The sequence below is a fragment of the Globicephala melas genome, chromosome 16 (assembly GCF_963455315.2).
Source record: "Globicephala melas chromosome 16, mGloMel1.2, whole genome shotgun sequence".
In the NCBI taxonomy this organism is placed as follows: Eukaryota; Metazoa; Chordata; class Mammalia; order Artiodactyla; family Delphinidae; genus Globicephala; species Globicephala melas.
In genome coordinates, this window is record NC_083329.1 from 30,252,158 (window position 1) to 30,265,301 (window position 13,144).

Below are 13,144 nucleotides of genomic sequence, written 5' to 3' on the forward strand. Positions count from 1 at the left end.
GCTCTCCTTGATTTGGCAGAGGTCCTTATCTTTTTTGGGTTGAGGTCAATCCTCTCTCCACCTGGATTTCCTGTTCACACCCATGACCATATCGGTCTTACAGTGAGCAAAGTGCCTGCCTAGAGGACTGTGAAAGCCCAGGGTCTGATGTGGGTGGCCTGTGGTGCTTCTCTTCAAGCCCTTTCCTGGCCTTCTCAGTGGTCCTTTCATGACAGGACTGAATATTCGTTTTCATCTGTTTTCACCTGTCACAAATGGAGGAACCCTGGTGTGAGCACACTAGGGTATCTGCTGCATTTCCAAACCCCACTGATATTCTGGGAAGCCAGGGTAGCCCGATGGGCAGAAATAACATCTCCCGGCTGTGCAACTGTTCAAATCAGGGTCACTATCACTCTGGGGGGAGTCCCCTTGGAGAAGTGGGGTTGCTGCCATCTTGTCAGAGACTGCGTTGAGGGAAGGGAGGAGGCTTGCTGGGCCGAGGGCTTTGGTGCACCGCCCACCCCCCAGCCCCCTCCGCCCAGTGCTCTTGTTCCACCCTCAAGGTCCCAGGCTAAGTGAAGTAGGTGGCTTGGAGAGGTCACCTGGGGCTCGGGGCTTCCTTTCACCAAGAACTGAAAAAGCAAGTCTGGTGGGGCCCTAGGACCGTTTCAGCCGTCGGGGAGAGCGTGTCTGTGGCCTGGGGAAGGGGTCCAGGCAGCAAAATAAGATCCCCTCCCCCCTGTCTGGACCAGCAGCTGGGACTGCGGGAGCCGGGTGCGTGCGTCTAAGTGTGCGCATCCTCGCTCTATGTGTGTGCGTGTGTGTGTGTGTATGTGTGTGTGTGTGTAGAGAGAGAGAGCTGGAGAGGGTCGCGACCTGACGGGTCCAACTGTGTGCTCCCCTCCCCCCGCAGCCCCTGCCCGCTCTCGGAGGTTCCACCTTTGAAAGTGTAAGCTGCTAGCAGCGGCAGCCGAGTGGTCGTCGGGAGGCGGGGGCGGAGAGGGGAGGAGGAGTCTGGCTCTGGTTGTGTGCTTTTTCGATTGATGGATGACTGCTGGGTGGGAGCGAGCGTGCGGGTGTGAGTGTGAGTGTGTGTGTGTGTGTGTGTGCGCGCGGGGTGCGTGCGCGCGCGGGGCCTGCCCATTTTCCTCCTCGCAGTAGTCAGTTGGGAGCTGGAGAGAGGGAGGGAGACGCAGCCCGCGAGAAACCGGAGAGGAGCCGAGCGCCCTCCGCCCGAGGCGCCCTCCCTTCGTCCGCGCAAAGGCGCCGTCGCTTGGAGGAGCAAGGTGCCTCCCAGCCCGCAAGGGCGCAGCGTACAAACCCGCGGTCTCTTCGGTGGCTCTGCCCCGGGACTGCACCTGGAGGCCACCCCGGACGGGGATGGTAAGCGGCTGCTGCCGTCTGGCAAGCAAGCGGGACGCGGTGCGGGCACCATGGCGCTGACGACCTGGAGGGGGCCCTCGGCGGGGCTTGTCCGGCCCGAGCTCTGGCTGCTGCTGTGGGCAGCCGCGTGGCGCCTGGGCGCCACGGCGTGCCCCGCCCTCTGCACCTGCACTGGCACCACGGTGGACTGCCACGGCACGGGGCTGCAGGCCGTCCCCAAGAACATTCCACGGAACACGGAGCGCCTGTGAGTATGGCCCTCATCGGCAGCCCGCGGGGAGCCTCGAGGTTGCCCTCCCACCCCGATGCAATTCAGGGCTAAAGGTGGGGGCAGGACCGTAGGGGCCTGGGCTCTGCAGCCAATAAATGAGTCAGTGCTTGCCAGGGTCCTTCCCGAGCCAGAAGCCAGGAGCCAGGAGCGCCAATGTTTCCCTTTCTCGGGATTCAGAGGGCCCTCGCGGGGCTGCCAGCTCCCATCCTCACACCTGGGCCCTCGCGGGGCTGCCAGCTCCCATCCTCACACCTGCACCCTGCGCTCAGCACGGCAGGCCTTCCCACTGCGCCAGCACTTTATTTCTCCAGGGTGTCTGGGAATTGGTGCCAGAAAGCCTTCCTGGCACCCAGGAGGGAAGCTCACACTCACCAGGCACCATGTCTCCGTTTGGGCACATGGGGCTTGGGCTGTGTTCTGAGTGGGAGGTGTGCATGTGGGCTCTGAGGGCTTGTAGGCTGGTGATGGGCAGCAGGATGGGATGGAGTTGAAGGTCCTAGTCTCCCCCTTTCTCCCCATTGTTTGCCTCAGAGTCTTAGAATTTTTTCCTTCCAGATGTGAGGCATTTGTCCCCTACTACACATCCAGCCATCCCCAACCCAGGCAGACAGTGGACCTGAGGGATTTGGGTTTGAGCCTTGGGGTATGTTACATTCAGCACACAGAGAGGGGTAGATATGACCTGGACAAGGAGCCCGTAAATAATGCTGAGAGGTCGGGAGCTTGGAGTGGGAGATACGAGGTTAAAGATATTGACCATGATAAGTCATAAAAACCGTCATTTCTCTTACGCTGTTGTCACTCCCTTCTAAATTCTTGAGAAAACTTGGCCCTTTCTAGACTCACCAAATTTTGTAAAATGTGTGTGTGTGTGTGGGGGGGGGTGGGATTAGCATGTGTGTGTGTTTATAGACATATATAATTTGTTTTCCCAGATTCTCTTGCAGAATGTGTATCTGCATGAACTCCTGGTATCTGTGGTGTCACCTCAGTAGTGTGAGCCTGGGAGAGCCCATGTACATGGGCTGTGTGTGCAGATTTTTGGTCTCATGCAGGGCCTTTTATTTTTTTATTTAAAATTTTTTATTATTTATTAATTTATTTTTTGGCTGCGTTGGGTCTTCGTTGCTTCGTGCGGGCTTTCTCTAGTTACGGCGAGCGGGGGCTACTCTTGTTGTGGTGCAGGGCTTCTCATGGTGGTGGCTTCTCTTGTTGCGGAGCACGGGCTCTAGGCCCATGGGCTTCGCTAGTTGTGGCTCACAGGCTCTAGAGCACAGGCTCAGTGGCCATGGCTCACGGGCTCAGTTGCTCTGCGGCACGTGGGCTCTTCCCGGACCAGGGCTTGAACCCGTGTCCCCTGCATTGGCAGGCGGATTCTTAACCACTGCGCCGCTTGGGAAGTCCCTTATGAAGGGCCTTTGTGCCGCTTGCGGAGGTGGCTGCCTTGGGGGATTTTTGAGCTGGACTTCGGAGGAGGCTGCTGGCCCCTTTGAAATCTGCCTTCTCCTTCTTCTCACACTCCTGGGTCCCTGCAGTGGCTCTCAGGAAAGGTGTACAGATTTTGAGAACTTTTGAGCACATTTTCATGACTCTCAGCTGGTCAGAGGCAGAAATCTGGCCCTGGGAAGAACTGTCTCCTGGATCAAACTCCGTACCAAGGTCAGCAATTAGCACGTTTGCCCCAGACTCTTCTTGGCTGAGACTGAAAAATTCCCTTGGAGGTTTCAGAAAATTTGCAATCTAGGTGGGAATCAGTGTGTGTGTGTGTGTGTGTGTGTGTGTGTGTGTGTGTGTGTGTGTGTGTGTGTGTGTGTGTGTGTGTGTGTGTGTGTGTTGTGGCACTGCATGGGGAGAAGTTGGAACAAACAGATTCCTTGGGGATCCTGTGTGGCCCTGGAGAGGGACGGAGGGTCAGAAATCTGTCTAAAGGACCCCTGAGGCTGCAGGGTCACCCTCCATGTTCCTTCTGGACCTCATCTCTGTTCCTTTGCCTTGTCCTCGGGGCAATTCTCCTGCAGCTGTTACCCTGGTAGCGGCCTAGGTCTGAGAATTTTAGCCCCTCTCCTTTGCTTTTGGATCTGAATTTTGAAGTCATTTCATTTCTTGCTCTCTCTCCACCTTTAGTTTTGAGGGTAGTGTCTGTTTTGACTTTGATGAACTCTTTAGCTCTTTTGCAATCAGAGTGAGATGGAAGTGAAATTTCCTGGTGTAAAGTTAGCTATTTGCTGTGTGACCTTGGGCAAGTGACTTAACTTCTCTGAGCCTTAGTTGCTTTCTATCAGGAAAATGAGGCTGCTGATACGTAAGGTCTCTGGTTCTTGTGAGGACTGAAGGTAATGTATGGGAAGTTCTTGGTACATTATGATGCTTGCTGAGGGCCATTATTATAATAGGATCAGGAGAAGAGTCTTGTTACTTAATTCAGCAAGTGTTTGTGGAGTCCGTAACTGCCCTGGTGCTGAGGCTCCAGCTGGGAGTGAGCAAGTCCCTGCTCTGAAGGGATGTACAGTTGAGAGGACTGGGCAGGTGCACCTAACTGTAAGCTCTGGCAGTGTAATGGGGCTGTGGGGAGGAAGCTTTGGGATTAGAAGCTCTTTTCTGGGGTGAAGGAGCTTCCAGGGGATGGACCATTTTATGAAGGTACTTTGGGACTCAATAGTGGTTGGGTCGGATTTTGCCAAGTAGAGAGGGCAGGCAGCCCAGACAGGGCATGCAGGAGCAAAAAGCTTGAAGATGGGAGTGTGGCCGGCCTGCTGGGAGAACGGACCAGCTTTGCCCTGGGGCTGAAACATGCTGTGGAGTGGAATGTGATGGGATTTGAGACTGGGAAGGTTGGGAAGGGTCAGGAAGGCCTTTCTCTATCTGGATTTTTCCTTTAGAGACTTCAGGGTTCAGATCCAGGGGTAAGTCATCAGGTCTGACCTTTGCTGTGTGCAAAACTTCTTGGATTGGGAAAGGCTGGAGAAAGCAGAGGGAGCCTGCCTTTTCAACAGGCAGGCCGCGAAAGAGCCATTTGAAGAGGAAAAGAACATCCTGAAAAGAGGCCTTGAGCAGGCTCAAAATAACTGTGGCATATGCTCTCTCTAATCAATATGGGTGTCGTGCAGTATCAGAGCCTGAAACAGTGGCTTCTTCCGAGGCTGTGAAATTTTTATAGACCGCAGCTGTGCATTCGTTCGCCTTTTGTCTTCTGGGCAGTTTCCCCGGCAGCCTGTGAGGCCCAGCAACTTTATGATCATATATTCCATAACTCCGGGTCCAGCCCGTCTCCCCACGTGGGAAGAAATTGTCACTGGTTTGCTGCAGGGCCTTCTGGGAAGAGACTGTGCAAGCTCCAGAGCTGTTGAGGAAATTGGCTCAGCCAGAGGGACTGTGGGGCTGTTGGGCGGGTGGGGAAGGGATGCTGAATAATTCACTGCAGTGGAACAACTGAAGTCCAGTGCAAGGTTGGGAGTGTGGTAGAGGAGGCCTGGGGGCTTGTCTCTTTGCAGGGCCCAGACTCAGAGGGACCCAGCCATGGCCACTATCATTTTTTCTTCTACTCAAGGACCTTTCAGTTGGATTTTTTTTTTTTCTAACTTAAAAAATCTTTTGGACTAGAGTGTTTAGGAGAGTGTGATGAGAGAGTGCAGTATGTGTGGACACCACTTCTCCCCTCCACCCTGGACACTTGTATTCCAGGCTTGCCGCGGATGCCCCTTGTGGGTGTAGGATGCAGAGAGGAGAGAGGCCTGAGTATGGAGAGAGGGCCCTGGGAGGCCTGCTGGCTTCTGTTTGCCTCCAGGTCCAGCACTTTCTGCTGCTCTTTGGGCCATGGGGGCCTACACTCCTGCCTTCCTCGGTATGTCCCCTTGCCTCCTGGCCAGTTTGTCCACTGCCCTAGCTCCCTGCCCGCTGCTGAGGCCTGGGAAGCCCATGCCTTCTCCCAGCTTAGCCCCGAGTCTGGAGGCCCTGTTCAATGGGGGTGGGTGGTTTTGACCAAGGAAGGCTGCCCAGGGCACCCCCAGGCTGATTGTCTGGGAGCCTGGTTGGAATTCCAAACATTGATTGGATGGTGGCTGCGGTGAGAGGGGTCAGAGGGCCAGACAGAAGCCACGTCTGCCACCGGGGCCTGGCCGGCCTGGGCTCTCTGAGCAGGACTCGATGGGCTCCGGCAGTAGAGACGCACGTGGTGCAGGGGGAGTTGCCTCCTGGTGAAGCTCGTGTCTCTAGTAGCAGGTGCACTGGGCTTATTGCTGGGCTCTGAGTGACTGGTGGTACGGCCCGGTGCTGCCACTCCATGTGACCTGAGACCCAGTTTCCCCATCTGTAAAAGGCGATGACGGTTGCAGGTTGATGGTGAGGACTAAGTGAGTGCATGCATGTAGAGGGCCTGCAGGCGTGTTTGGCACATGGTGGGTGTTCTGCCTCCGGGGAGAGTGATACCTACTACCTCATAGGGTTTTTGCCAGGACTCACTCATTCTATGTGTGTGAAAATGCTTTGTGACTCTTAGTTTTACTATTTGAGAAGCTCAGGCTAAAGGCTTGAGGGTTCAGGTGGGGCAGGAGAGAGGGCGGTGGGCGGCAAGCATTTGAGTGTTGGCCGGACTGCAAGCTGGGGTCTGGCTCTCAGAACGCTCCTTCCCTGGACTGTCCCGCGTCCCTTAGGATTTGGAGACAAGGCGCGGGTCAGTGTCATGCAGGGAGTCTCTGCAGGGTGGATGGCTCTGGAGCCAGACTGCTTGGCTTTTTAGTCCCTCTCTGCCATTCAGCAGCTGGGGGGACCTTGGGCAAGGTATGGGGTTTAATTCACTCATTCAACAGATAGCTGTCTCTTGAAGGTCTGCATGGTGCCGAATGAATAGTCCCGGACAGAAATGGAAACCGCGCCTCTCTCTCCGAGTTTTAGTCCAGCAGGAGAGATGGAGATGAATGACACAATAGGAGGAGAATCATGTAATTGCAAAATGGGATAAGTGCTCTGGAGGGAAGTGTGACTTCTCAGGCCCCCATTTCCTTGCCCATAAAATGGGGATGATGACAGGACCTGCTTCAGATGGTGGTCCTAAGGATTAAATGTGGTGATGCTGGGAGAAGCACTTTGCACTGGGCCTGGCACACAGCAAGTGCCCAGTAAGTGGTAGTATTATTATTGTTATTAAGGTGACAGAGAATTGCAGGGCTGTGAAAGGAACTTGGGTGCCACTCAAGGCCGGATCCCAGCACGGCCCTGCTCTCTATTCCCTCATCAGGCAGCCACTGGGCGCTCTGGATCCCCGGGGAACCTTGGGGCACACGGAGACCGAGCTGCCCCTTTCACGGTGCCCCCTCTCGGAGGCAGGGGGCTGGCTGCGGTGGCCCAGGCTGCCCGCTGCTGCCAGCAGGGGCGGCTGTGCTCTTTGGGGGCCGGCTGAAGGGCGGCGGGGACAGGCAGCCCCCGCGTTATTGGGAGCAGACGGGAGCTTGGCTGAGCTGCTGTCTCAGTTCTGTGCCGGCATTAGCAGCTCGGCAGGGCTCTTGCTTAATGGGATTTTCTTCCCAAATGCTGTAATTATCGCCATACAAATACTTATTACCCAGAGCAGATGACGGCCGGGCCTTGGGCAGTAGCCAGGGAGCTGGGCTGTGCTCGGGGTGGAGAATTGGCTCCTCTTTTTGAGCTCGAGATTCCCTCCCCTTCTCTCTGGATCCCAGCCTGCCGTGGACAAACAGCTGTTGGGCACCTGCCGTGTGCAGAGTGTCTGCAGAGGTCCAGGATATGGACTCGCTCCTCTGGGAGCTTGAGGCCTGGTGGGGAGAAAGGTCTGTCTGCGAAAGAACAAATGTGTAAGGATGCCCATAGGGACGTAGAGCACAGCGGCTACCAGCGCAGCCTTTGCTGTGAGAATGGCCCGGTTTGAATCTCACCTTCATCACCTACCACCTGAGAGATCTTGGCTGACTCATGAGTGACTCAATTTCCTCATCTGTAAAATGGGAGCAACGTAGCATTTACCTTGTAGGGCTGTGAGTTCAAATGAAATTGTCCATGTAGGCGTGGTTAGAATAACGTTGGCACGTAGAAAGTACTCCATCAATGTTAGAGATGAGGAGATGGGAGTGAGACATGGAGGAGGAGTTGTATCCCTAGAGTGATGGGGAGGTGGGATTTGAACTGGGCCTTGAAGGTTGGGCAGGAATTAGGTGAGTGAGCGGTGAAGCCAGGGCAAGGGAATCTGGGGGCATCCAGAGGTGAGTGCCGTACGTTTGGGAAGGAGATCCAGCTGGTGGGGTGAACATTTGTGCTGGTGAGTTCTGAGAGAGAAGATTAAAGTAATGGGTAGGCTCAGGCCATGTGGCTGGGGAATGGGGAGCCATCCGAGGGTGTGTGTGTGTGTGTGTGTGTAAAATTTTATAATAATTTTTTTTTTTACTATTCAGCGATGTTTAACAAATCTAGTTGTGCAAACATCACCACAGTCCAATTTTAGAATATTTTCATCACCCCAAAAGATTCCTTGTGTTCACTGTAATTTTAAATTTTGTTATAATTTCAAACTGACAGAAAAGTTGCAACAAAAGTATATCCCTTATCCAGACTCAATTGTTTATATTTTGCCCCCTTTGCTTTATCATATATTATACACACACACACGCACACACACCTTTTTTCCTTGAACCATTTAAGAATAGATTGGAGGCATAACTTTTTTCCTCTAAAAGCTTCGGTGTGTATTTTTCTAAGGACAATAAGGCTATGAAAATCAGAAAATTTAATGTCGATACAATACTATTATCTACTCCGTGGTTCATTTTAGAATTTCATCAATTGTGCCAATAATGTCTTTTGTGGCTATTGTTTTGTTCAGGTTCAGAATTCTGTCCAGGATCACACATGGCATCTACTTGTCATGGCTCTTTATTCTCTGTTAATTTGGACCAGTTCCTTAGCCTTTCTTTGTTTTTCTTGACCTTAACATTTTTGAAGAATACTGGCCAGTTATTTTGTAGAATGTCCCTCAATTTGGCTTCATCTGCTTTTTTCTCATGATTGCGTTCAGGTTATGCATTTTTGGCAGGAATGCTAAATGAGCAACGTTGTGCCCTTCTCAGTGGGTCACGTCAGAAGACACGTGATGTCAGTTTGTCCCAATGTTGGTGATTTTAGCTCTGATTACTTGGTAATTTGGTGTCAGCCAGGCTTCTCTGCTGAAAAGTTACTATTTTCCCCTTTGTTATTAATAATTGACTTGCAGGGAGATACTTCCAGGCCATGTAAATATCCTACGCATCAAACTTTCATTCACTAGTTTTGGTTCCACGGATGAGAAATTTGTAACTCCACCATTTCTTCTCTATTTATTAGTTGGCATTCTACTGTAAGAAAGATTGTTTGTAACAGCATGGACTTGTGGATTATTATTTTATTCATTGGGTTATAATTTGTAATAATGTTACTACATTATTTTGATGTTCAGAGTGTCCCACATTTGGCCAGTGGGACCCCTTCAAGGTGCTCCCGTGTCCCGTTGACAAGACCCTTTAAGCACTTGCCTCCAGGGGTTTTGAGTGGAGAGTAACAAGTGCAAAATGGTGTTTTAATATATTCTGTTTCCTGGCTTTGGTATGGACAATAAATGGAGGGAGAGACCAACTGGTTGGTGGTGGGGAGACCAGTTGGTTATGGTGACTGTGATTTCTGACAGCAGTTTTTCTATCACTGCTGTATTTTTGTTCTTTAAAAAAAAATTTAAAAAAACTTTTATTTTAAAACAATTTTAGACTTACAGAAAAGTTGCCAAAGTAGTACAGAGAGAATTCCCATACACCCTTCACCCAGCTTCCCCTAATGTTAACATCTTTCTTAATCATAGCGCGATGATCAAAACCTAGAAATAAACATTGGTACAATACTGTTAGCTAAGCTATAGACTTCATTTGTATTTCACTAGTTTTCTTCCACCAATGTCCCTTTTCTATTACAGGACCCAATCCAGGATCCCACATTGCATTTAATTGTCATTTCTCCTTAGTCTTCTTCAGCCTGTGACAGTTCCTTAGTCTTTCCTTGTTCTTTGTGACCTTGACATTTGTAAAAAGTGCTGGTTAGTTATTTTGTAGACTGCTCTTCGGTTTGTGTTTCTCTGGTGTTTTTTCATGATTGGATTGAGGTTATGCGTTTTTGGCAAGAATGCCACAGAGGTGATGTGCCCTTCCCAGAGCATCCTATCAGAGGGTAGATGACATTGATATGTGTCATTGCAGATGATGTTAACCTTGATCTCTTGGTTAAGATGGTGTCTGCCAGGGCTTCCCTGGTGGCGCAGTGGTTGAGAGTCCACCTGCCGATGCAGGGGACATGGGTTTGTGCCCTGGTCTGGGAAGATCCCACATGCTGCGGAGTGGCTGGGCCCGTGAGCCATGGCCGCTGAGCCTGCGCGTCTGGAGCCTGTGCTCCGCAACGGGAGAGGCCACAACAGTGAGAGGCCTGCATACTGCAAAAAAAAAAAAAAAAGATGGTGTCTGCCAGGTTTCTCCACTATAACGTTATCTTTCCATTTGCAATTAATAAATATTTGCAGGGGGAGATACTTTGAGAGTATGTAATATCCTTTTTGTCCTCAAATTCTCACCTACTAATTTTAGCATCCATTAACGGATCTTGCCTGCAACCATTATTATCCAATTTTTCTTTTCTATTTCCCTCATTGGTTCTACATTTATTAATTGGAATTCTTCTGTAGGGAAGAAAATCTTATTTCTTTTTAAGAAGGTGGTTTGTTGGTTGGGTACTTTGGGTTTTGAGTTTCCTGAGGGCAGGGACTGTGTCTCACGTATCTTTGTGTTTCCATCGCCACGTACATGGTAGGTGCTCAAAAAAAATGTGTGTTCAATGAGTTTTTTTTTTAAACCTGTGGTAAGACATTTCATGATTCTGATCCTTGCTTTAGAAAATATGATCATTGTGATAGGCTGAATAATGGTCCTCAAAGATGTCCACATCCTAATCCCTGGAACTTATGAATATGTTACCTTACAGGGCCAAAGGGACTTCGCAGATGTGATTAAGTTAAGGATCTTTAGATGGGAGATGATTTTGGATTATATGGGTGGGCTCAAAATAATCACAAGGGTCCCTAGAGAGAGAGAGGCAGGAGGGTCAGTCAGTAGTAGGAGAAATATGACGACAGAAGCAAGAGATTGGAGTGATGCCAAGAAGGGGCCATGAGCCACAGGATGCAGGCGGCCTCTCGATGAAAGAGGCAAGGAGATGGATCCTCCCCTAGAGCCTCCAGGAAGGAATGCAGCCCTGGGAATGTCTTGACTTTAACCTAGCAAGACTGATTTCAGACTTCCGATCTCCAGAACCGTAAGATAATTTGTGTTGTTTTAAGCCACTAAGTATGTGGTAATGTGTTATAACAGCAGCAGGCAACTGTTACAGTCCTCACAGAGTTTGGAGGGTACAGCAGAGGCCAAGGCATGAGAGGAAGCAGGCCTGGACGGAGGCAGAGGGTGCAGAAAGAGCAAATGGGAACGTCAGAGCAAATGGGAACGTCACAGGGGACCCTATGGCCCGAGGCTGGGAGGATGATTTTGCAGAGTAAAGTTGGGAGGGTGGCTGATCCTGGAGAGAAGCCATGAAGTTAGCTTCTGCCTCTTTTGTTTGAATTACCAATAAACAGCCATGTGAAGAAATGACCCTAGAGGCAGGAACAGGGGATGGTCACTCTGTTGAGTGTTCAGGCTGGAGAGACAGTTGGGAGGGTGTTCTGGGGAAGTAATGGGACCCACGAGGGCAGTGAGACAGAGACGTCACTGGGAATAAAAATCTCCCGGGAAGCTGGTATAAAATGCAGATCCCCAGGCCCATTCCAGAGTAGCTGAGGCTGAGGCAGCAGGTCTTTGGCAAAGGCCATTCAGGTGATTCAGATGTGGGAGGTGCCCAGGACACAATCCGAGGAACACTGCTTGGTGCTGGGGTTTCCTGGTGAAGAAAGTACGTCCTTTGAAGACGCAGGAGGACTGCCTTTGGCTTCCACCCACATTAAGAGGGCAGCAGGAAGGGAGGGCCACCAGGGAGGAGCTGGGGGAGGGGCAGCGGCTGGGGGAGGGGCAGGAGGAGCTCCCGTCCACAGGGGAGCCTTGGCCCGACGTTTGTGGATTCCAACCTGGGCGATGCAGTTACTGCTAAAGCCAAAGAAGGCGTCTGGAGATGGTGGGGGGAGGGTTAACAGTGTGGAGAGCAGCCAGTCTGTTTGAGGATGAGGGCCAAGGAACGCTTCTGGAACTGCGACTGGGGGGTCACTGGCAAAGCTGGGCAGAACGGTTTCCTGGGAGAAGTGGAAGGCGGAAGCAGATGGTTGGGAGCGAGTAGGTGGTGAGGAAGTTGGCGGGAGGAGAGAACAAGCACGGGAGCTCCAAGGGGAGCCGCTCAGAGATTGTTTGCAGAGGGGCAGGTGGACTGGAGTCCCACTCGGGGGAGAGGGGGTGGGAGGCGACTGTGGAAAAGAGGAGCCAGAGCTCTGGGTGGGTTGGGGAGGGGAGGACCTATGACAGGTCAAAGAGCAGAGATGGAGAGCATCGAGGAGGGAGTTGTGATGGTGTTGGTGGTCACCATTCAGAGCCCTTACTTTGTGCCCAGGCTCTGAGCCAGGTGCTTTACCCACGTCCACTCTTTCACTCCTCATAACAGTCCTGGGAGGAAGGCATTACAGGTCCCTGAGGGACTGGTTCCTGGAGATCCACCCACCCAGCACCAAATAAGATTCCAAAATTCCCGATGCTCAAGTCCCTTATATAAAATGGCGTACTATTTGCGTATAACCTACTCACATCCTCTCCTATACTTTAAATAATCTCTAGATTACTTATAATACCTAATAAGAGGTAAATACTACATAAATAGTTGTAAATACAGTGTAAATGATATGCAAATAGTTGCCAGAGCAGGGCAAATTCAAGTTTTGCTTTTTGGAACTTTCTGGAATTTGTTTTTTGTGTGTGGAATATTTTCGATCTACGGTTGGTTGAATCTGTGGCGGTGGAACCCCCAGATAAGGGGGATAAGAGTCTACTGCACTTACCCCTGCTTTGTAGATGAGGAGAAGATAAGAGAGGTGGAATCGTCTGCCCTGGGTTAAACAGTCAGCTGGTAAGTGATGCTCTGAGTCTCGAGGCTTTGAGATGTGTTTCTGTTTAAATTTTTTTTAATATAAATTTATTTATTTAATTTATTTATTATTTTTGGCTGTGTTGGGTCTTCGTTGCTGCACGCGGGCTTTCTCTAGCTGCGGCGAGCGGGGGCTACTGTTTGTTGCAGTGCGCGGGCTTCTCATTGCGGTGGCTTCTCTTGTTGTGGAGCATGGGCTCTAGGCACGCGGGCTTCAGTAGTTGTGGCTTGCGGTCTCTGGAGCACAGGCTCAGTAGTTGTGGCACAGGGGCTTAGTTGTTCCGCGGCATGTGGGTTCTTCCCGGACCAGGGCTCGAACCCATGTCCCCTGCACTGGCAGGTGGATTCTTAAGCACTGTGCCACCAGGGAAGCCC

The 13,144-nt window shown here is 51.3% G+C and overlaps 1 protein-coding gene across 3 annotated transcripts in view; it reads left to right on the forward strand.

The window, feature by feature from the left end:
* SLIT1 (slit guidance ligand 1) overlaps positions 1 to 13,144 on the forward strand; it is a 207,181-nt gene that overhangs the window by 35,162 nt on the left and 158,875 nt on the right. Inside the window, exon 1 of one of the 3 annotated variants that reach the window (XM_030865222.2) lies at positions 948 to 1,612. The exons of 1 other annotated variant lie outside the window; for it this stretch is intronic. In XM_030865222.2, the coding sequence (XP_030721082.1) occupies positions 1,416 to 1,612 (197 nt within the window). In that variant the 5' untranslated portion in view covers positions 948 to 1,415. Of the gene's footprint in view, positions 1 to 947; positions 1,613 to 12,732; positions 12,752 to 13,144 lie in introns of those variants that run through there. One more of the 3 variants, XM_060286114.1, reaches the window with a different exon arrangement.